Source organism: Phascolarctos cinereus, unplaced genomic scaffold, assembly GCF_003287225.1.
Source record: "Phascolarctos cinereus isolate Bilbo 61053 unplaced genomic scaffold, phaCin_HiC Scaffold_9;HRSCAF=440, whole genome shotgun sequence".
NCBI lineage: Eukaryota > Metazoa > Chordata > Mammalia > Diprotodontia > Phascolarctidae > Phascolarctos > Phascolarctos cinereus.
Window position 1 is genome coordinate 65015752 of NW_027556402.1, and position 24496 is coordinate 65040247.

The window sequence follows — 24496 nt, forward strand, 5'->3', positions numbered from 1 at the left end:
GGTGATTTCCCAGGGTCACAAAGATAGGAAGTAGCAGGGGCTGGATTTGAACTCAAGTCTCCCTGTCTCAAGGTCAGGCATTCTATGCATTCTATTCACTACACCACCTAGCCACCTTCTGAATTTATAATGTACATATCCAAGTATCTTCACTATAGCCTTCCTCTGATGGGTCATCCTGTCATGGAGGTGACCCTTAGCTATTGAAGCTTATACACTAGCAGAACAGAAACTATGACAGGGTTGACTTCAAGTTCAGGATGAAAAAATGTACTAATCATCTGAAGAGCAGCCTGGCCAAGTTCTCCAAAACTGATCACCTAGCAGAGGTTCCCAAAGTGGGCAATATCACCCACTTCGGGGTGCTGGAACAATGGGAGTGGTAGTACCCTCAGGCGCAATTGGGGGGCATTGAATAAAAGTAAGGGGGTGGTGGAAGCACAAAGAAAGAAGAAAATTCTGAAAAACTGTTCATACGTGTTTCATCTGTTGTATAACAGAGTTAAAGTCATAGTGATTACATTATTTTCCAAATAAACACACAAAATGTAAGTTATAACCAATCAGTGGTCAAGTCTGCTGACAGGTCTTAACAAGCAAGTGTTGGCAGGAGAGTATCTTGTGCATTGTTGGGAAGTCCAGCATGCATCAGTAGGAATATGTGCATGTAATGACTTGTTTACAATTTGATACTATATGGTTACATGACACAATATTATATTATCAAAATTTCAATGCAGGAAAAAAACATAAATTTGCTATAAATTATTAAATTTAAGATGCGTCATTTTTTAAAAATATTTTATTTTTTAAACGTTCAAAATTTTTTTTAAAACTGTTAAAGGGGTAAAGAAAGTAGATTTCCATGAGGGTGATGAGTAATTTTTTTTAAGAGGGTGGTAGGCCAAATAAGTTTGGGAACCTCTGACCTAAAGGTTAGCCACCAAGTATTTGGGGTTTTTTTGGCTACGGCAACCCATAAGAGATTTGGAGAGTCACTGTCTGCATCAGTGGAAGGCATGCAGTTATCAGTGAAATTACAGCTCAGGGGGAGCTAGGTGGTGCAATGGATAGAGCACCAGCCCTGGAGTAAGGGTTCAAATCCGGCCTCAGACACTGGACATTTACTAGCTATGTAACCCCAACTTCCCCATGAAAGAGAGAGAGACAGAGACAGAGAAAGAGACAGACAGAAAGAAAGAAAGAAAGAAAGAAAGAAAGAAAGAAAGAAAGAAAGAAAGAAAGAAAGAAAGGAAGGAAGGAAGGAAGGAAGGAAGGAAGGAAGGAAGGAAGGAAGGAAGGAAGGAAGGAAGAAAGAAGAAAGAGAAGAAAGAAGAAAGAAAGAAAGAAAGAAAGAAAGAAGAAGAAAGAAAGAAAGAAAGGAAGGAAGGAAGGAAGGAAGGAAGGAAGGAAGGAAGGAAGAAAGAAAGAAAGAAAGAAAGAAAGAAAGAAAGAAAGAAAGAAAGAAAGAAAGAAAGAAAGAAAGAAAGAAAGAAAGAAAGAAAGAAAAGTTACAGCTCATTCAAAGTATCCAAGTATATGCAAGCAACATTTTGTTAGGTTGTAGGGATGGGTTGGGTTGGATTTATTTTGGGGTTTTTGCTTTGTTTTCCATTGGTTTGGACTTCTAATTTCATTGGTGTAGAGAGCTCTTTGTGAGGAAATTCCCTCTACCAAAGCAGATCAGCAACTGTACTACAACTTCCAGTCTTAGAGAATTACCTGAGACCCTGAGGGACTAGGTGACTTGCCCAGGGTCACACAGCAAGTAGGTCTCAAATATGGAACTTTTACCTTGGTTTTCCTAACTCCAAGATGGGCTCTATTGACCACTGCTGTTCTTCTAAATTCACAATATGTAGCTCAGAATCTAAAATCATCGCACAAATAACAAGCACAAACTTCTATGTGTGAAATGTGTTCCTGAAAAACTGTGTAAAATGAATATTTGTCTCTCAATCATTTCGGCTTCTACTATAATTTCAGAGATGCAGTCAATTGAAAAAGATGGTTCCAAAATATTTTTAGCCTCATGTTTCATAATCATATAATTTACTTCAAGGAGCACTCTGCCTTTGTTAACAGTCTAGAGTCCTTTTTAATTTTCCTGCATGAACTCCATAAGAAAAGTTAGGCAACTACGCTACATCAGCCCTTGCGCAGGCATGCAAGGAAGACATACTAAAACATAACAGTCGATTTAGGTTTCATCAGGCATGTTCATTCTCTCCCACGGGTTTTTAGTGTCAAAGTAGCCAAACTCGCAACGATATTCATCTAGATAACACATCAAACAAAATCCATTCGCTTCTCTCTCAGACATTGTATCTTTTACTTCACCCATTTAACCATCCTGCCACCCATCTGTCACCGGGTGACTGCCAGTGGTAGTGGGAAATGAAGGCAACCAGAAATTGGGGGGGGCAAGGAGAGGGAAGGTACATGGGTGACAAAAGCAGTGATTACTCCCAGGGCAGCAGTAAGAGCATGTCTATTCTGAAAACCTGAGTGAATTGTTTGCACAGTAGAGAAAAGGTCACTCTCGGCAAATACTTTTTGTTGTATTAGTACAGTCTGTACGTCTCCTGTGGAAGAGCAGGAGGAAAATAGTACCCTCCCTCCACCCCATATAGTATAACTGGAAAGATTTCTGTTTTGCAGACACACCCTCAGCTAGAATTAGAATCTCGTCCAAAGGTGTTATAGTGTTTTCCTTGTCAATGTCTCACTTTCGAAAGAACTGGGGGTTGGGAAATCCCACAATGCATCCTTTCAATCTCTCCAGAAATGCTTTCTTTAGCAATCTGAGATGCAGCTATTTAAAAAAATAAAATTTAATAAAAGGGCCAATTAGTTGATCCCTGTTCAGTGTAATTAATTCCAAAGACCACATCAAACAGAAACCTTAAGCCTGGGCGGGGACTGATCATTTGCTACAGTTATCTTGGGTCTCTACTAACAACGGTTTCCAAGTTTCACAGCTGTGTATGATTTTCTTTACAGCTGGAGGCCAGTTGTTTCTGTTCTTATGATAAAAAGAGAACCCACCCTAACTGTAGGGCTCTCCCACCCCCGTAATATTTATTTATTTATTTTTCTTTGTTTTTATTAACAGTGGGGCTGTCGTGAAGGCGCGTGATAAGTACAGGCATCCCGAGTGCTTCGTGTGTGCTGACTGTAACCTTAACCTCAAACAAAAAGGTTACTTCTTCGTGGAAGGACAACTGTACTGTGAAACCCATGCAAGAGCCCGCACCAGTCCACCAGAAGGATATGACGCAATTACTATTTATCCAAAAGCTTAAATGTCTCATGTCGATGCTTAGGGAACACACACAGACACCCACACGCATGCACACGGGAAGACATTCATAGCTTTGGGCAGTCATATTAGCGAAATGTCTACTCTAAATCAGAAATAATGGATTTAGAAAGTTGATTTTATTACCAATTGAGGAATTGGTTAAGAAAGCAAGTGTCACCAGGGTGGGGAGTGTGGGGCTGGGAGGGAAGATTGCATATATTTAGTTACATTTTGCAAGGTTATCTTTGAGGCTAACAAAGTAACTTGAGGACAGTTAAAGCAATAATATTTTGTAGGTTTTGCTCTCCTATTTAAAATTGCTTTTAGAATGGTAGTACATGTAAAAATATAATCAAGATAATATTTCTGTTCAAACTGTGTTTCCTTAACAAGACTATTGCAAATCTATTACATATAAAATAATGATCTTGACTTATAATGCTATGAATTTTTCTTTGTCTCAATTATTATGATAAATCTAGAGGAAAAATACTTTAGACTTCTTTAGGTTCTTGAAATTTGAAAATTCTGTCACTTAGTGAGACATGCATAATAAACACATGTAAATATGTTCAAAATAACGAAAGAAGTAAGGCATTCTGATTGAATTCTGGTATAACCAATGCTTCCCCAAAAAGAACTGTCATACATGATGATAGCTAACACCATGCAAGTGGGTGGGACTGGAAGGAAATGCCAACCCCCCCTTTTTTTTTAAGTATTAACTCCCAAAATTAATTCCTTTGCCAAAAACCTATGTATATGCACATCAATAAATAAACATTCATGAACAAGATAGCATTTACAACAACTACAATGAACATTTAAATGCATAGGAACATAGTCTATAATTTATGTATTTAATGAGTTTATAATGAATTTGTTATATTATGCAATCAAATCACCTTTAGAACTCCTTCAGTCAATGGTATCAAAACTAAGCTTCCTGTACACAGAATTCTCACTTTTAATAAAGAAATTAAACTAAACTGTCATATAAAATGTTAGAATTTCAAAACAATGAAGTCTGAAAAACAATACAGTGCATTGCAACTGTAAGGTTTGTGCTGTCCATGAAAGACATGTGTGTCCACATGGGTTGTCTAAATGCAGTTCCTCAGAATCACTGATAGATGTGATCTTAAGTCTGGACTTCCCCCTAAGGAGAGGAGAAAAGCCAGATAAGTGAGATGGGCCAGTAAGCCCCATCTCACCCCCAGAGTACTACAAAGCTAGGAGTTTTCTTTCCATTCTTTGCAGGGGTAATGTACTAAAATTACATCTATTTGCTCCCTGAATATTACTGGTCTGAATACAATAGGTTCAAAACAATAAAGGTATTTCCTTGATTGCTCTTAAGGGGAGAGAGTTACCCCAAGCCCATACATACAAGCTTTTTCCCACCAAATACTGGTTACACAAAAAATTATCACAAATTATAAATTTTGAATAAAATCCTTTAAGTAAACAGGAAAAAGAAGTTAGAGATATTATACAGATTAAAATATACCAGAAAATACAGAGTGAATGAGCTCTTTAGATAGGAGTGAAATGAAATTTTAGCTCAACCAAGAGAGAAGCCCTGTTTTCACCGAGAAGAAAATTTCCTAAAATCTCTGGAGAGGCAAACCGGAGCAACATCTCTGAGAAGCCAGTTTCCCTTACATGTCTGCGATTTCCCAAGTCTATCTGTTTGTCTCTGTCTCTCTCTCCTCCTGCCCCCATGTCTGGGGTCACTCCCCAAGAAAATCTAGACCACCTGTGACTCTCCAACAAAAGAAAATCTGCTTTTCAAAGTTTTTGCACTAACTCTGCCCCTCACGTAAGTGTCAAGTCCAAAGTGTTAATTCCTATTCAGCATTCTCTCTGCCAGTCTGGAGTCATACATATACAGCATATTCAGCATAATGCCCAAAGCTTAGTTGAAAACCTGGGTCACACAATAACTGCCAAAAGAGTTAAAGAAATTGTTCAAAATCATGGGATACTGAAAAAAAGGTGTGTGTGGGGGGATCATTTGTTTGTTTTTGGTTCCTCTTCCTTGCTCTTGCAATATTTATCCAATCAGCCTAGACAGGCATTTGTCTATCCAATTTTTAAAGCTTTTCCCAAAACTAAGCTATAAAGTACAATGGAAAGAGTACTGAGTGGCTCTGGATTAAGAAGACCTGAGTTCAAATCCCACTTCTGATTCTTTTTACTCAAATGACCCCAAATAAATTCTGTAACATTCCTGCATCTGTTTCCTTGTCTGTAAAATGAGCAAGATAGGCTTCTGAGGTCCTTCCAAGCTCTAGATGTATGAACCTAAGTCACCTTTCTTGGTAAAACATCAGAATATCTAAAGTTTACCAAGGCTGTATTACATGAAATAGGTTTTCTCTTCTAACAGTAATTATACATGTTTTCTAAAACAAGCTAGAAGTATTTCCCTGAGAGAAAATATGCTATACTTTTCCCTTGAAATAAAAGATTCTCTTACAATTTCTCTCCAACAATAAATAAAAAACCCACAGAAAATTTAAGAAGCTTTAAGAAAGAAATTTTATTAATATATTTCTATTTATAATATAATAATTATAATAATTCTATTCTAATATAATAATTCTATTTAAAGAAATAGAATGAAGTTGGGTTTTTTTAAATCTCCCCAAATAAGAAGCTATAAAATGGTAGAAACGAGAAATCAGAATCTGAAAGGACAGTGATAACTCATTTAACAAACTCTCTGGGAATAAAGCTTTCTTTTCTCTTGGCAATCTCGCTCCTCCCATGGCTTCAAGTACCAATCCTATTATGAAAGTGACTCCAAATGTAGAAGTCAACAGTCTTGTGACTCCAGTCTTGTCCTTTCTCACTCTAAACTCTATGACCTTTTCCTGATCTCTCCATTACGCTATATTCCCACATTTCCAAATGCCTGCAGAATGCATTTGCCTTGTACTTCAAACTCCACATGTCCAAAACTGAACACACAAACCTTTCCTCAAACCTTTCCCTATTCTTCCCTAAACTATGCCATCTTTGTTGATGGCTCTACCATCTTCTAAGTCACCTAGGGTGGAAACCCAATCATCTTGGATGCTTCCATCTCTTTCATCATCTTGCCATGGGATCTTCTACCATGTATGTATATAACCCCTTTTCTACCTTTTGTCTGCTATTAGAACCCTAATCAAATCAGTACTGCCATTTCTAATGGGAAGGATGTGCCAATCAGCTTCCTTATAAGTCACCATCCCTGTGATTTTTCAGACCAAAATACCCCTCCTTGGCTACTACTCTCTTTCACATGTGTTTCCCTCTATTCAAACCCATGCTCCTGGAGTGCAAGGACTGTCTCACTTTTGTATTTGTACTTCTAACACTTAGCACAGCTATTGGCACCAAAAAAGTGTTTAATAAATGTTTTTTTCATTCACTTATCACACACACACACACATAATGTTTTGCTAAATCCTGATGATTCCACTGACAAAAATCTGTCTCTTGTCTGTCCTTTCCCTTTCCTTATACATGCCTAGAACAGACATACATCTCTGATTACTAACATCTTTCCTCCAAAGCCCAGCTTAGGTTGCACCTCCTTCATGAGGCTTCTTTGCTGTGCCCAGCAAGAAGTGATCACTCCTTCCTTGAGACATCTCTGCTCTAACACCTAGTAACATCTACCATTATTCTGCATGGTACCCACGGCAGGAAGACTAGACTGTCCCTACTACATAGGCTAGGTTTCTCCCCCCTTCCCCCAAAAAAAGCAATGAAATCATCTTTCAAACTCAAATGATCTAGAGCAGAGATGTCAGACTCAAATAGAAACTATGATCACTAAGCTACATATGAGGATCTCTAAAGCTAGCATATTGACTTAGGAAGCTACATATTAACATTATCTATATTCTATTGTATTTTAATTTATTTTTTTTGAATATTTACCATTTTAATCTGGTTTCTACACTTGGAAATGTTGCCACCTCAATGTGGTTCCAATTACGAACACCATTTTGGCAAACAAAGAGGCAAGTGAATCTACCTCCAACTGGACATAGACTAGATCTTTGCTGAAAATCTTTTCCATTCTACTGTTGACTAGCCTCATTTTGTTGAATAATAGATGATCTATGAGTGTTTTGTTCCATTATAACCCCAAGCCTGAGTCCCTGAGCCATTGGATAGACCTGAGTCAGGCCCAGAACGATAATCATACATTTTCTAATGTGTATTATAGTCACTTGTATATTTAACCTGTGGCCCAGGGAAGCTCACTGTTTATATGGATTGGGTTCTCCAAAATCTTTAGCCAAGTCAGGGCCTCAGTTCACTTTAGCCTAAAGAACGTAAAACAGTATTATTGTCTTCTCAAAGGAAAGATGGAAGGGAAGGAGGAAGGAAGGAAGCAAGCATTTATTAAGTGCCTTCTACATGCCAGGCTTGTGACAAGTATAAACAAATCAAGCAAGGCAGAATTGTTAGAGAGAACTGATAGAAATGTAGTTTGATATCACTGAGCAACTGGAAAGAAAGGGAGAACAAAGTCAAAAGGAAGAGAACTCAGAAGACTCATGTCTTGAAGGTTTGTTTCCAGGCAATTCAGGGCAACTACTCCAAATCGTGTTCTTTCTTATAGATTCCTCAGCCACTTTTTCCTTAAGTTCAGAGGAAATATCTTAACTTCTACATTTTAAACTTTTCATGTTATTATTCAGTTATTTTAGTCATGTCCAATTCTTCCTGACCCCATTTGGGGTTTTCTTGGCAAAGATACTTGAGTGGTTTGTCATTTCCTTCTCCAGTGTGTCCCCATTTTACAGATGAGGTACTGAGGCAAACAGGGTTTGCCCAGAATCACACAACTAGTCAATGTCTGAACCAGATTTGAACTCAGGTCAGGAAGACTCTAGGCCCTGTTCTCTATCCACTGTATCACCTCTCTGCCCAACATTTAAAGCTCTAACAGATTTTAATATTAAGGAGTTATATACATATACAACACATACACACATACATATTTTTCCAATGAAAAACTTGGTTTTGAATCAAGAGAGTCCTGTCCTATTCACAGTACAAAACTCTCTCTTTGATCTCATAAATATGATTCATTGAAGAATACAGTTTTAGATCAACAGGGTCCCACCCCATCTAAAAATAAAAATTTCCCTCCTCAATTTAGTCAACTCTAAATGTTGATGATCACTGTTTCCTACAACCCATTTTCTGGCTGAAACCTGAGGGAAGGGATGAGTGAAGTGTTATCTCCTTTCCCTCATTTCATACAGTTTTAAGGTAACTGGGTTCAATTGTTAATTGTGACATTCTTAAGGAGGGCAAAAGAGGCAAGCTTGGAGGTACTACTTATAAGTTAACTACTCTCAAACAACCAAAGACAGCAGCCCCTTTCCACTTATGAAATACTCAAAGCAAAATTTGGTTAAATTTTGGTTCAAGAATAATAAATGTAAATTTGAAAATAAAATATTAAAATTGTTTTTATATGTAATGGGGGAAAATAAAATATTATTTTTTTTAAAAAGAATAATGTATGTATCCACTTTGACAGGTTAAATCCTACTCCACCATAGCTCTCATGTGTGAATATTTTTCAAGTGATGCGGGCACAGAGTGCCAAGTACTTATTTTGGGATGAAGGATCTGGTACTAAGTATAGACTTTATCCATTTATTTCTTTGATCCTTCAGCTGTTGAACAGGTGTAAAGAGTGTATCCATGTCATCAATTTCTGCTTTAATAGCAAAATTATTTTGGTAGATTGAGAAACTACACCCCTCCCCAGGCCACACTCTTATTTCACATTACTTTCTAACCAAGGTATGGAATTTGTCAAAAAATGAAGATATACAGAAATAACCAGAAACATTTTATATATATGCAGTATATTTTATCTGAGATCATTTAGAGCAGGCTACAAATAAACGATAAATAGACAAGGTCACCAGCAGTAGCCAAGTCTAAAAGAATTGTAAAGCAGGTAAAGTTGGTCAATGTTGCCCCATAGCCTCCTGTTTCAGTACTCCTATTTTTCTTCTCTAAGCCCCTAATGCAGCCAGTATCTTTATGTATCTTGACTTCCCCAAATTTCCTACTATTTCCCCACACCTGGGCCTGCCCTTTCAAAACAATACTCCATGACTCAGAGTTTTCTAGGACTTCCCCACCCCTACCAAATCAGCAGTTACACATCCTTTGTCCCATTCTCTCTGGTCCCAAAGGAATGATTTTATTGTTAAAAATTTCAAAGATACCGTCAAGGCAGTAGGGCAAATGTGAGTCACTGGGAGCAGTTCACTAAACTTCATCAGTTAATATGGCCAGGCCTAACTATAGACCCAATGATTTTACAAGTCATTTAATTCTGTTTAATTTAACAAATATTTATCAATTATTTACTATATGCACAGAGCACTAAGCTTTCCTCTCTTCCATGATCACAGAACTATACTCCAAACTTAGTCTAGTCACCTGAAAAATAAGTCACAAGGAAATTGTTATGAATTCATTACCACTACAGAAACAACAACTCAAGGTATAGGCCCTATTTATGGTGGAGGTTAGGGAAAGGTCTGACACCAGCACCCTGCCAGTTCAAATTTGATGCTGGATCAAAATAAGGCATTCATGAGTCATTGAACATTTAACCAAAGGAGGCTTATTTAGTTCTAACATAGCATGAATCTGCACCAAAGATACAGTGACATTTAGGGTGTATAGATACAGTTCTCTTCATCTTCAGCTGGAAATGATTCAGCTCAAATGTGCAGAGTTTGGTGACTTCCAAAGTCTTCAGCCCGCTATCTAGTCAAATTTATCCCAACCCCACATGGATGGGAACAGTTATGCCCCTAGGTGACCAAGAGGCCGTAACAATACAGCCAGAGATTACCAGGAAGCTGCATTGAAGGAGGCATAGTTTAAAGCATTGTGCCCCACCTCTGGACCAAGCAAGTTTTGGCTCTGTCACCTTTTCCTATACCATGTTGGGAGGAGGAGGAGGAGGAGGAGGAGGGGATCATAATTTTCTGGTAGATATTGGTCCTACTGAACTCCTAAAAAAATACTCTTTGCTTCTATGTCTTCACTTCCCACTCACTTCTCAATCCCTTGAAATCTGGCTTCTGTCCCCACCACTTGACTGAAATTGTACTCTCAAAGGCCACCAATAAGACAATTCAAGTCCACAAGTATTTATTAAGGACCCAGTATGTGCCAGGAACCATGCTAAGTGCTGATGATTTCTTTATCATTAAATTCAATAGTCTTTTATCCATCCTTGTCTGGCTTGACCTCTCCGAGGCATTTGACACTATTGACTATCTTGTCTCCTCTTGAATACTCTCCTTTCTGGATTTTTGTGATGCTTCTCTATGCTGGTTCTTTCCCTAGCTCTCTAGACATTCCTCAGTCTCCTTTTCTAGATAATCATCCAGGTCCAGCTTCATCCTTCCTTATGTCAAATACAGATAATTCAAGAAGCATTTCTGAAGTGTTTATCATATTCCTGTAAACATAAGCTCATTATAAGTAGGGACTGTTTCATGATTCGTACTTATAGCCACAATATCTAGCACACAGTACTTCATAAATACTTGATTACATATTAATCACTTGATTGAGTGATTATAAATAAATCTGAAGATTGACTTTGACACTAGGTATTAATGAATATGTTGAGAGTTATAATAGATGAAACTGCATATTACAGATATTTATACATACAATGAATCTGCTGTTATCTTTTCATCCACCCAGTAAGCATTTATCAAACACCCACTATATGCCACACACTATGTTAGGCGCTGAGATCAATGACAGAAAGGAAAAAACAAATGGATCTTACCTTCACAGATCTTATATTTTGGGGAGGCAGAGTGTACGTCAGTGTTTGTCTAGCTATGGGAATTAGGGGAGTTTCAACAGAAATGGATCTCAGTGAAGGGCATTATAACATAGTATATGTCACCGAGGCAGTGGTAGAGTTATGATCTTTGGACATAGCATACGATACATGGACAGAATTGCACTCACTTGCCTTCCTTTCATCAGAACTGCGACTACTTCTTGGACTAAAGCTACTGATTCAGCTGTGACTGACTGCCCACTGCTTCAATCTTGTTCAGTCATTTCCAACTCCATGCTCCTATGTAGGGTTTTCTTGCCAAAGATACTGGAGTGGTTTGCCATTTCCTCCTCCAGCTCATTTTATAGATGAAGAAACTGAGGCAAACAGGGTAAGTGACTTGCCCAGGGTCACACAGCTAGGAAGTGTCTGAGGCCAGATTTGAACTCAGGAAGACTTATCTTCCTGACTCCATGCCTAGTAGGATATCAGGTGTTCCACAACCTAGGCCACATCTACTGGGTGTAGCCACAAATGTGCAAGATGTCCAATGTGAAAGTGAAAATGAGGTTACTAATAAAATTATGTGAATACTTGAAGTCGTGAATGTTAAGAATTAACTGTATGTGCACATAGGAAATCTCTTTTTTCTTCAAAGGACAGCTAGAATTTGCCCCTCTAATCACAATTACCCAGGACCTAATTTACTCACAATGATTAAAAGCCATTCAAATGCATGGATGGTTTCCTTTTTGTATTACTTTCAGCCTTCATTCTCTACACATACATTTTTGAGTTTCTTAATGTTTAAGTTTTTTTCTTAATGTTTGAGTTTCTTAATAGTGTGTCAGAGTTTATGAGTTGCCAAAGTCAATGTCATGTGATAACAACAATCCTAATTATTTGATAACTTGAACTCTTATCTTTTAGCACTTATTTCCAATTTTGTTTTGTGTAATATTAGAAACTTCCTTTACTCTTAAAACTGCAAAATCCCAAATTCTTCCTTTTCTCATTTCCTCTTCTCCCTGAAATTTCACAAGATGCTATCTTTGAGAAGATGCTATTTGTAGAATAATAGAATCTTAGAGATGCAAAGGGCCTTCAATATCAGCTAACTCCTCTTTCAACCTGGAACATAAATCCCTTCTACAATAGAAAGAAATGGTCACTCAGATGCCTACTTTTATTTATGCTCTACCAAAATAAGTAAGAATACTACCTCAGTACTCTCACTTATGCTCTACCAAAGCCCTGCCTGATGCCTCAGTGTGATGAAGGTGACCCTGGTTCTTGAAGACCATGGCAGAACCTTTGAATGTGGGAAGGTTTCTAGTATAAACCTGGAGACTATCCAAGACCCCGTCTAGCTTCCAAGGCCCAGATGCTGGACAGTGATAATTTTTATCAGAAGTGATAATTTTTTTGACCATGGAAACCAATAAAGGAAACTACCAAGGCTTAGAAAGGTTACAATTTGAAGTAGTGGTTTCCACTCCATGAACATCATGCCTCTCTCCAGGATAATAAATCTCATCATCATGGACAGTCATTCAGCTTTGATACTCAACAGCTCTTCAGAACCCTCAGTTACCCCCACTCTCTGACTGCAGAGCTAGAGGACACAGCAATAAACTTCTCTCAAAGACTTCCTTTATAGAGGACTCCGAACTTTCCAGGTAAGTCTCCTTTTTCCATCAGTTCCTCTACTTGGTTTCTACTCCATGAACATCTTGAGGGCAGGGACAGTCTTTCTTTATCTTATTTGTATCCCTACCACTTAGCACAGTGCCTGGCACGTACTGAGTGCTTAATAAATATTTATTGACTATTGGTGGCAGGAGTACCAATACCGCTAGATCAGAGATGTTTTAAAGCATTTGAATCCTTCCTAACCAAGAGCTGTTTTATTCTATTATATTCCTGGTCAGCAACAACAATTTCTAATTTGCTATATTTTACTATATTGTAATTGTATATTTTACTATAAAGTTATATATTTACTATACTATAATCTCATATATACATATATATATATATATATTTTTTTACTTTCAACTGATACACAATTTTTAAAAACCCACTTTGCTGGCAAAGCATTTTTAATAGATAAGTTCATCACTCTAGTTTTTGTCTTTTTGTATGCCAAATGAATTACAGTCATCTAGAGACCTAACTGGTCAGCTAGGTAGTACAGTGGATAGAGTGCTAGGCCTGGAGTCAGAAAGGTTCATCTTCCTGAGCTCAATATCAGCCTTAGACATTGACTACCTGTGTGACCCTGGGCAAGTCATTTAACTCTGTCTCAATTTCCTCATCTATAAAATGAACTACAGAAGGAAATGGCAAACCATTGCAATATATTTGCTAAAAACCCCAAATGGGGTCATGAAGAGTCAGACACAATTGAAATGACTGAACACCAACTGAGACCTAAGTGCCTCATACAGGAAAATCATGATTTTCTCTTTTTCTCTTGCTGTTTTATCATCATTCACAGTACTTCTTTGGAAATTAGGAAATGAAGCAAAAATTGTTTGGAGATTTCCTTTAGCTGTTCCATAACTGTGACTGCATATCTGTTCTCTTGAGCTCTAGCACCATCTATCAGTTCTACTGAGAATTCAATTAGATTCTAAAAATATTCAGTTCACAAGTAAAGCCATCCTTTTGGCTTCATCATTCCTTGAATAAATTCTAGATATATATAAAAGGAAGAATTAGATATGAAGAATCACCATAAGATATGAGCCATATTTTCCAAGCTAATTTGGTTTTGGAAGATTTAGGGCATAAATATATATAAACAGAACCCAAAAAGATCAGAGGGGGCATGTTAAGGGTATGGAATACCACCCGCAGATAAATTGGAGAAAATGGAAATTGGGTTTGGGAACAAAAAGAGGGAATTAAGTCATTTTCATACTAAATTTTTAAAAGTTTAAAAGATTAAAAGGTGGTATCTTTGATGCACATATAATTTTGTATTTAACATTTTATTAATGAGAAGTATTAGATAGAGAGCCAGCCTTGGGGTCAAGATGACCTGGGTTCAATTCTCATCTCTGATAACATATTGACCTGGTAAAGTCTTTGAAAAATTAAAAAATTTTTCAGTATACCAGGCAACTCTTAAGACTGCACACGGTTGTCATTTTGGATCACAGAGGAAAGGAGCTTCCTCTCTTTAGTGCCAGTGAAATAAAAGATCTAGACCCTCCCTTCTAAAAAAATTATCACTAACATCTTATCACTAACACTTATAAAACCATACTTCACATATTACAGATCATAATATTCCACAGAATATAAGTTGGGAAATGTTGGTAGAGGTTTGATCTTCTCCTCCCCCATTACCTTTCTAGAAGAATCAGGATCACATTGACCCTTCAGCTCTCTTTCCCTTCCTCTAAACAGTCATTGCTTCCTAAAAGAAGAAAGAAATCTCTGTAATGTGTGGAGGACCCTGGAGTTAATATGGGAGGATTTCAGAGTTAAAAGTTGGAAAGACCCTAGAAATCATCCCAATCTCATTTGGCAAATGTCAAAACTCAGATTTACTGACTTAATCATCAACTTTAAAAGGATGTAAATTCACTGCAAGGTTGTTTCATTCTTTGTACCTGAATCTTCAGTTCCTAACACATAGAAGGCCTGTTTAATAAATACTTGATTGGTTGATCAGAGTAAGATTAAAACTTATGTCCTGACTTCAAATTCAGACCTGTTTTCAGTACACTAAGTTGACCTCCCTAGCTGAGACAGTGTTTAATTTTCAATCCCAAGGTACAAAATGAGGTATTTTGAGTTAAGAGTTGGCTGCATCAGGCGTGTTTGGTACATCGTTCTCATGCATGTCACACTGGAGCATCACATACATGCCCACGAATAACAAAGAGGAAGCTTTACTACAGGACCAAAAGGCTGCTATTGAAGAAATTGAGGGGGTTAGGACAGCAAGGGGCAAATTGAGGAAATAACTGAACCTCACTGACTCCATCTTGTCACACCATTCTGGAGGTAGCCTAGTTCCCATTCTATTCTATGGGTCTAGTCCAACTTCTTTCTTGTGAGAAAACTTTATTCTATTGTGGGAATTGGGAGAAAACCTTATTATTGTATTGTTTGAACCTAGCCCTCTGTGGCTAGAAAACTAGACCACCTCTCCCTGCTGTTTAGAGACCCTTAAGCAAGGACCTAGGTTATGCTGATCAGAAACCCCATCAGATCCAAAGATTGATGCAAAGAGTTTTTTCACAATTGTACGTTGTGTGATTTCTCCTTCATTACCGCAGAGGACCATGACATCGGGGAGATGATGACATGATTTGCAATTGACTTTGATAGGAGTGAGGGAGGGCTGTGCAGGGTAACCAGACTTACTTTCTCCTCCAGAGCCCTCTTGGTCCAGTGACCAGATATTGATCTGGAGATGCCCCAGGATGCATTGGGAGATCTTGGCCCTTTTAAGCTAAAGTCTTTTGAAGTTCTCACTTTGAGTGAGGTAACTCCCATTGCAGTGAATATGCCTCTTTAAAAAGTGAGTCAAGGGATGGCCCTTTTAATTAAAAAAAAATCAAACTGGGACAGGAAAACCCTCAAGGTTGCTCCCCAAAAGAGAAACAGTTATTATTTACATTCACTCTGAGTCAGGAGCATCCAAAAAATAACCATTAAGTGGTGCTTGGGCAGGGACCTATTGTTGTCCAATCTATGAGCTCCAGAGTGAATTGGGTTTAAGGCTTGCTCTTTGAGAAAGAAATCTAGCCGGGAAACCCCTAGCTACAGGTCAAGCAGCCCAAATGTCTCATCTGAAAAGTGGCCCCATACTGATCAATCACTTATTGTTTCCATGTTCCTTTGTTTACCGACACTTGGGGGGGGGGGAAATACACTCTCTTTCTGAATTCAGGGAATTGTACCTATTCTTTCTCCACCTCCCAGCTTGGAAAGTCTCCAATCTTTTCCTCCAACTAGAAATCAGATTACCTACTGTTGTGTTGTTTCCTTTTAACTAATTGGCCTTATTTGATTATTTTTAATGTAGAAAAAAAAATCTGTCATCCTCTATATTTGGGATCCAGGCCTAAACTGAGGAGGTCTGGTCCTGGTTTGTTAGGCAAGTGGCATGCATTGCTTAATAAATTGATACGCTTGGAAGACTGAACCTTTGTTTCCTCAATCATTTAATTTTTCACTCGCCACACTATGGTAGGGGATGCTACCTATCTCAGACTCTTAATCTACAGTTTGGAGAAAAAAAATACAAAGACGTACAGGGATATGAAATTCAACCTGAAAAGTGACAAAGCTGAAAGAGGAAGATAAATAAGGTCCAGGGAAAAGTATCTCTTGTACTAATTGCCTTGTCCAGAGCTGGCTGGCCCTTTTCATGTTCAAGATCAAGGCTAATCCAGATTTTCTGCCTTAACATCCTGGTACACCTATGTGCTGCTGTCCTTTTGGTTCAAAGATGGCATTACTGAAGATTAGTGTGTTCCTGGTGATGACTGTGGGCAGGGTAATGGTGTAAAGTCTTTCCTCTGATTTTCAGGTACTGCTACAGCTAGGTATCACAGTAGATAGATCACTTGGCTTAGAATCAGGAAGATCTGAGTTTGAATCCTGCCTCAGACACTTATTAACTGGATGACTCTTGGCAAGTCACCTAACCTATTTCAGCCTTAATCTCCTCAGCTGTAAAGTGGGAGTAATAACAGAACCGAAAAAGATCAATGTAAGAAACAAATGAGACAATACAAGTAAGGTACTTTGAACAACTTCAAACATTATATAAATGCTAGCTGTTGTTGCTGCAGCTCTGCTATGGTAACACAAATCTTTGTTGTGCCCCTTCTTTGGGAGGTGGAAGCATGGCCTCAACGCTGTTAGAAGCATTGGCACTAAGTTCTGTAACAGTGATTCCTTACCACCCAGTTGGAGAGGTCCTCCTCAGAGGTATAGATCAGAGGTTCCCAAACTTTTTGTGAGGAGGATTTACTTTTCATTTACCCAAAGTCTCAATGTCTCAGAACAGAAAGAGAGGAAGTAAGGGAATTGCTGCTGCCACCAGAGAGGTCCATTAAGGGATGGGGTAATGAGGAGGGGAAGAATTAGCACGTATTGAAAGAAAAGTCTCATTGCATATATTTTCAGAGTCAAATGATATGTTGGTTAGTTTTGCCTACCACACACATTCATACTCTCTCTCTCTCTCTCTCTCTCTCTCTCTCTCTCTCTCTCTCTCTCTCTCTCTCCTAGGGTAAATGAGATGGATAGATGGATGGATGGATGGATGCATGGATAGATAGATAGATAGATAGACAGATAAGAGATAATCAATTGGATTCAATAAACTGGAGATAATCAATTGAAGGAAGGCATTCACTTTAAGGGGGCTCAAGAAAGACTTCTCTTAGAAGATGGGATTTTAGCTGGGCTTGAAGGAAGCCAGGGAACCCAGGAGATGAAGATGAGGAAGGAGAACATTCCGTGAAAATGTTTGGAATTGGGATATGGAGTGCCTTGAGTGAGGAGCTTTAAGGAAACCAGTGACATTGGATCACAGAGTACATGGGGGCAGTAAGGCACAAGAAGACTGGAAAGGTAGGAGGGGGCCAGGTTATAAATGGCTTTGAATGCCAAACAAAGAATTTTGTATTTTATCCCAGAGGTGATGGGGGCTACTGGAGATTATTGAACGGAGGGGTGGCATTGTCAGATTTACACTTCAGGAAGATTCATTTAACAGCTGAGTGGAAGGATGGACTGGAGTGGAGAGAGATTTTAGGCAGGAATGTCCTAAATTTCTTTCATCTTCTATAAGATACTCTACCTTTGTGGGAATTTTTTCTCCTGAAACTACAGGGTTAACCTATTTCTGCTCAATACCACAACTTCCTTAATACCTTTCAAACTAGCATCATTATGGAGATTTCTTTTCTAAGAGAAATAAGGCTTCACTAAGGTTTGGTTTGTTTTTTTTTAATCACCTCCAAATCTAGTTGTTAGGTAATTGTTTATACATAGCCTGTGCAATAAGCAAGATCATACTCCTGTCTCCAGTGCCATTTATAGCATTCTCTCTGTGGCATTGAAGGACGAGGGCAAATTTAATGAGCAGTATTGTCTGTAATCAAGATCTCTCTGTAAAGGTCACAGCACTAGATTTCTCTCGTAGAAGATCCCTGTACAGTTGACATTTCACACTGAAATTGACCAGACTCGAGGCGTTCCATTAGGACTTCCTCTCTTTGATGGTGGTACTTATCTACATTCAGAAAGAATGGGCTGTGCTTCTTCCCAGCACCTACCTCTAAACAGCTATTTGATATTACAATGCCCATTTTAAGACCATTATTATACACTAGTATAAATAACGACCTAAAACCAGAGGCTCTGAGTTTACATAGGGCAGGTTCAATCTAGAGGCTTCTCACTCAGATTTCTTTCTTTGAATTTTCTCAGTCTCTCCTCTTTGTCTGGCAATATAATAAAATGAGAAGGGCCTTCAATTCCTATGTTAAGACTCTGCACAGAAGAAGGCAGCATGGTCCAATGGAAAGAACACTTAGTCCTGGAGGCAGAGGACCTGCATTCCAATCTTGCCTCTGATACTTACTACCTGAATGACCCTGTGTGCTTTAATTAATTCCAATAACAACAGAATACAAAGGACCCAAACTCTCAAATGGTCTTTGCCTGGGCTACCTACCACCTTTTCTAGGAACTTAAATAATCTGCCAGTACTATCCTGGGGTTAAGTTTCCCCCTCTCAAAGGAAAAGCATTTGGAGATGAAAAGTCAAGCACTCTCCCTTTTTGGAGAACTTCCACTCACCCTACAGCCTACAAAAGTCCTGCCTAAACACAGAGCTATTCTGGGGTGAGCACCTTCCCATTCCTACTAGGGGAAAGTTTGGAGGGTCACTAAAGAGTCAGCTCATTACATATGCACAGAACACAAAAAGCACAGACCAACGATGGACAAGATCTGGGTTTGGTCTCTCACCGTAGCTCTGTCCCTTGATGTAATTTCTCATAACTGTTTTTATTGTCAATATCCTGGAGCAAAAGAACAAGTGAGACAAGGAGGCAGAGCAGGTGGATCCCTTGGAGTCACTGGGAATGATTAAGAGGCTGCCCAGGTAGGGGGCAGAGAAGGAGGGAAGAGGTAAGAAGGAGAAGACAAGTGAAAATGACCTGTTTGTCCCTTCTCGTTGGCCCAGCTTATGGAAGTTCTGAAGTTCAAGCACTCTCTGTTTCCAAACCAGGACTAATTAATTAGAAGTAATTACTGTTCATTTGCTACTTTTTTTTTCCTCTCAAAGAGATCTCATTTTGAGGGTATGGCCTTTATCCAGACCAATAAGGCATATTGCCCAAGAGGGAAGAAAATCATTCCTCTCCAATGAACAATCCATAAAACTTAACCCTTTAGCAGACATTAGTAGCTTGCTACTTTGGAAAGCACAGAAAGTAAAAGCTTTAGACACAGAATAGGAAGGGCAGAGCTAGGTGGAGTATCTTAATGCAGCATCCTAGACAGCAGAAAGACCTCAGGCTCCTTGGGAAAGAGAAGGGAAGGGGAAGCAACAGAGCACTGAAAAGTAGAGCATGCTAAAGCAGAGATGGAAGAAAACTTCCAAGGCTTTACAATTTTGCCATAAGTCTGTTCTGTCTTTATAGTTTCCCTTCAGCACAGCCATTCCTAGATGAGAGATATAGGGACCCAGGACCCAAGATAAATCATAATGTATGCCCCTTCCCAATCTCTTAACTATTTTTTTGCCAAGTTAAATGGAATCTGGTGGCAAAGCACCAGATGTATATAGCACTTTAAGATTTGCAAAACCGTTTACACATAGTATTTCATTTGAACCTCAGAGTAACCCTGTGAGGTAGATGCTGTTATTATCCCCATTTTACAAATGAAAAAAAATGATTCTGAGAAAAGTTAAATGACTTGTCCAAGGCCACACAGCTAATAAGGGTCTAAAGCTGGATTCATAATCTAGTCTTCCTGACTCCAGCACTCAGAAAAGTAGAAATAAAATGGTACCAGGTGGGCCAAAGAGAATAGTTAGAAGCAGGGCAGAAGAAGTGCTACTGGATTTGCTCTGGTGTTAGTGGGTCAGATGGATGGTATGTGAGCCTCAGGTCTTTTTTGGCACTAGCTGGTGAAGCTTCCACTTTATTTTTACCTCTTGTCTCCCTGAGTCTCCCAACAAACTCTCAAGAGCCCCATAGGGCCTTAAGGACAATATTGTCCTTGTGTCTGTGGTAACCCAGATTATCTTTGATAAATGGTTTCAGAAAAACCTAGGAAGACTTTTATGAATTGATGCAAAGTGAAATGAGCAGAACCAGGAGAACAACACAGGTAACAGCAATACCATAACATGTTCAGCTGTGAATGACTTAGCTATTCTCAGAAATACAATGATCCAAAGACAATTCCAAAGGACTTATGAAAAATTCTATCCACCTCCAGCAGATCAACACACTTTTTTATTTTTCTTGCGGATTTTTTTTCTCTGTGTTTTCTTTGGTAACATGGCTAATTTGTATGTAGGTTTGCATGACTGCACATGTATCAAATTGGTTGCCTTCTCAAGGATGGGGGAGAGGAGGGATGGAGAGAAAGAATTTGGAACTCAAAATTTTTGAAAATGTTTAAAAAAATTATATATATAATCACATATAAATATAAAAAAAGATCAACCTTAAAAAAAAAGTCATCCTAGAAGTCCCAGTCATGACCTGTAGCTTGGTGTAAAAATGTTACCAGGTTAATAAGGCCAGAAACATTTATTTTTGTGTGAGGAGTAAGTTACTAAGAATTCAGTTTACTTACAGGTTGGGTAATGCTCTGGGACTCAGTCCAAATTTTGAGATCTTCAGCTGTCTGTGGACAGGTGAAAAAAAAAAGCTTCTCTTGAGATCATTACTTAGAAAGAGATTATCCAAAAATTCCAGTACATTAACATGCTGGGACTTACTGACTCATGTAGAACTAGGAGTTTATCTAATTCTACCTAAGATTCTAATTCCATTACCCTTTAGCAGTGAACTTTTCAGGCATTACATGTATGTGAACTGAGAGAGCTATTCCCTGGCAGAATTTATGGCTGTCTACTTATCCCATGTTGCTTCAAACAAAAAAAAAAAATTTTGTCGAGGCAACAAGGACATAATGGGAAGCCACCCCTGAAAAACAGGAACCCTGGGCTTTAACCCTAAATCTAGCCTTAGTTTTGCTGTGTTCGGTGTATAACTTCTGGCTTTCTAAAACTTTATTTATTCATTTATTTTGGCCAGACCTGTAGGGAACTCTTGGTGAGGAACTTTTTGTACAAATGTGGATTGGCCCCATTTTTTTTTAGATTGGGTCTCTTATCTTGCCCACTGGCCACTTCCAGTCCAAGCCCATTGCTGATGATCAAGGAAGCTTTGATCTGTTCTGTTTCCAGCCTGGCCCAGACTGTTCTTCCATAGACAGCCCCTAACTCTCCCATCCCACGTCACTATATTTGTCCCAGACAAACTGCAGAAACCAGATTGGATTCAGCCAGTGGTATGGCTGAAGCCAGTCTCACACTGGCTCTTGAGAATCAATTTTTAGATTTTCCGTATTAGCAACAGTAAATGCTACAAATCAGAGCTTGAATTATTATTTTGCTGATTATCTAGATTTAATACAGTGGTCAAGAAAATTTTAAATCAGTGTTATACACAAAATAGAAAGTCTCCACTAACATCTGCCTGTGATGCCTCATCATCGTACAGAGAATCAAGGGGTTCCAAAAGATTCTGCCATCATAATATAAGCACTGGTAGGTCCTCCTGACATGGAGAAGGCTTAAGTTTAGACCCAACAGTACACTGATTTTGTTCTGTTACCCAAGGACCAGCCTAGCTAAGTTCAAAGTGCCTCATCCTCAGAAGGCTGGCCACCAAGTGATTTTTTCAGTCACAGCCAATCACAAAAACCATTTAATAAAATGTTGAAGAGTTGTAATCTGTATTGGGAGAAGGAATACTCACATTAATACCATAGTTCCTTCTGAAATGTTGCAGCACTCTTTGTAAGAGTATTGTAAAAATATTGCAAAATACTTTGTAAAGTAGTTCACCTTGATTGGTTTCATTTTATCATGGATTGTCTTCCACCATTAGAATATAATCTCATGAAGGGCAGAGACTGTCTTCCTTTTTATTTCTCTTCATATCGCCAATGCTTAACATGGTGCCTGACACATAGCAGGCACTTAGGAAATGTTTGGTGATTTATCCATAGTATACATGGAATACAGGCTACACAGAAGGGTGTAAGCTATAAGCAAGTATTACCAAAAGGTGGAATGACCTTTATTAAAGGGAAGGGAAGGGGGAAAAAAAACATTTCTTAAGCATCTACTATGTGCCAGGCACTGTACTTAGCACTTTTTTACAAATATGATCTCTTATCATCCTCAAAACAACCTCATAATAACCTCGGGAAGCAAGTACTGTTATTAACCCCATTTTACAGTCAAAGAAACCGAAGTGAAGAGAGGTTAATTGACTTATCCAAGGTCACACAGCTAGCAAGTATCTGAGACAAGATTTGAATACACGTTTTCTTGACTCTAGGTCCATTACACCACTAGCTGCTTCTGGTGGCACATCATGGCTATGATGGCTAGGAGGCATAGGCTTGTGTTGACTGGTCTCTCCAAGGCTGATCTTCAGAAAGTCATCCTCTAGATTGTAAGTATTTTGTCATGGCAATCTGAAACCATCTGCACTGGTGTCAACAAAACTATGACTCCTTCAATGGCTTTCATAATGTCTGGTTTGTATAACCCTTACCATCAGATAGATAGATGGATAATAGATACATAGATAGGTAGATAGATACACAGATACACAGACACATAGATAGACATGATAAATATACATATATGGCTATATTTGCCAGTCAGGATTTTTTATAATTGTAAGTACCCTTCTTCCTCTACGAATGCTAAGGAATCTATATCGCTTCCTAGAGAAAGTATATCTCTATATATATTCACTCTCTTTTCACAATTTATGTGCAGAATACCCTGGGAAACTTATAAACAGTTTTGTGTAGTTGCTATTTTTGTTTCCCTAAGAGCAACCTCAAGGTCAATTTCCCTTGAGGGAGGGGGAAAAAAAGCTATTTTTTAAGACTAAGGAAAATTCCTTAGAATACTCTGATTAGTTGTTTCCTTTATCTATACAATTTATTACAATCCACTGCTCTGTTTGACACTCCTAAATTGTTGTCATCTCGCCCTGTTATTGTGAAAATGAAGAATTTTTTTGTATCATTTTCTTGCTGATAGACAACAGACTTATGTATCTTTAACCAAAATAAGAAACATAAACCTTCCAAACCTATTCTTAATTACATCCAGCCAGTTACTGCCTCAGAATACCGGGAGCTAGGAAATTGAAACATTATTGATGGACTTCATAGATGGAATCTTTTCTAAATAAAAAGGAAAGCTTAGTAAGCAATATTGGGTGCTTCAGCCTTCAGGTACAGAACTTGTTTTTGGCTTAGAGGTACTTAAAAAGTGCTTTTTCATTTATTCATTCATATATTCATTGATCTGCGATCTGCTTCCTGTTTTTTTTCTTTGTAGAAATAGAACTCTCAGAGATGCCACCCAATTCCCCACTAGCCAATGGAAAACTAGGATTGGTGCCACCATTTATGATGCACTGTCACCCCAACTAGCCTTTCTCCCTTTACTTACTAGCTAATCTAGTCCATAGTCCTCTATTGTTCAGTTGTTTCACTCAGGTCCAACTCTTTGTGACTCTATTTGGGATTTTCTTGGCAAAGATACTGGAGTGGTTTGCCATTTCCTTTTTCCAGCTCATTTTTACAGATGAGGAAATTGAAGCAAACAGGGTTAAGTGACTTACCTGGGGTCACACAGATTGTAAGTGTCTGAGGTCACATTTGAACTCAGGAAGACGAGTCTTCCTGACTCCAGACTCAGTATTCTATCTACTACAGCACCTAGTTGCCCAACAGTCCTCTGTACTGCTTTATTAACTCATGGAGACCCAACTTGGAACAGAAACCTGAGAAATAGCCTTGTCCCATTTCCAGTCCCTTCCTCAGGAAATTTATAGTGGCTACAAAGAACACCCTTCATTACACTTCATTAGGATACTTAAATTCTGTGTCATGGCCTTGTTCTTTCTTCCTTGGGTTTGGCAAATTAATCACAAAATCACTCATTTAGAGGGTAATTGCTGCTAAACGTAGGAAGTAATATGAATGGGACATGCTGATGAATTCCTCTTTCAATTACTTTC

General features: G+C 38.5%; 1 protein-coding gene and 1 long non-coding RNA gene across 4 annotated transcripts in view; one reads left to right on the forward strand and one right to left on the reverse strand.

Moving 5' to 3' along the window:
* PDLIM3 (PDZ and LIM domain 3) overlaps positions 1-4293 on the forward strand; it is a 59420-nt gene extending 55127 nt beyond the window's left edge. For all 3 annotated transcript variants that reach the window (XM_021007656.2, XM_021007655.2, XM_021007653.2), the window contains one exon: positions 3116-4293. In XM_021007656.2, the coding sequence (XP_020863315.1) occupies positions 3116-3305 (190 nt within the window). In that variant the 3' untranslated portion in view covers positions 3306-4293. The remainder of the gene's footprint in view (positions 1-3115) is intronic.
* LOC110222587 (uncharacterized) overlaps positions 1-24496 on the reverse strand; it is a 174161-nt gene that overhangs the window by 140787 nt on the left and 8878 nt on the right. The window lies entirely within an intron of this gene.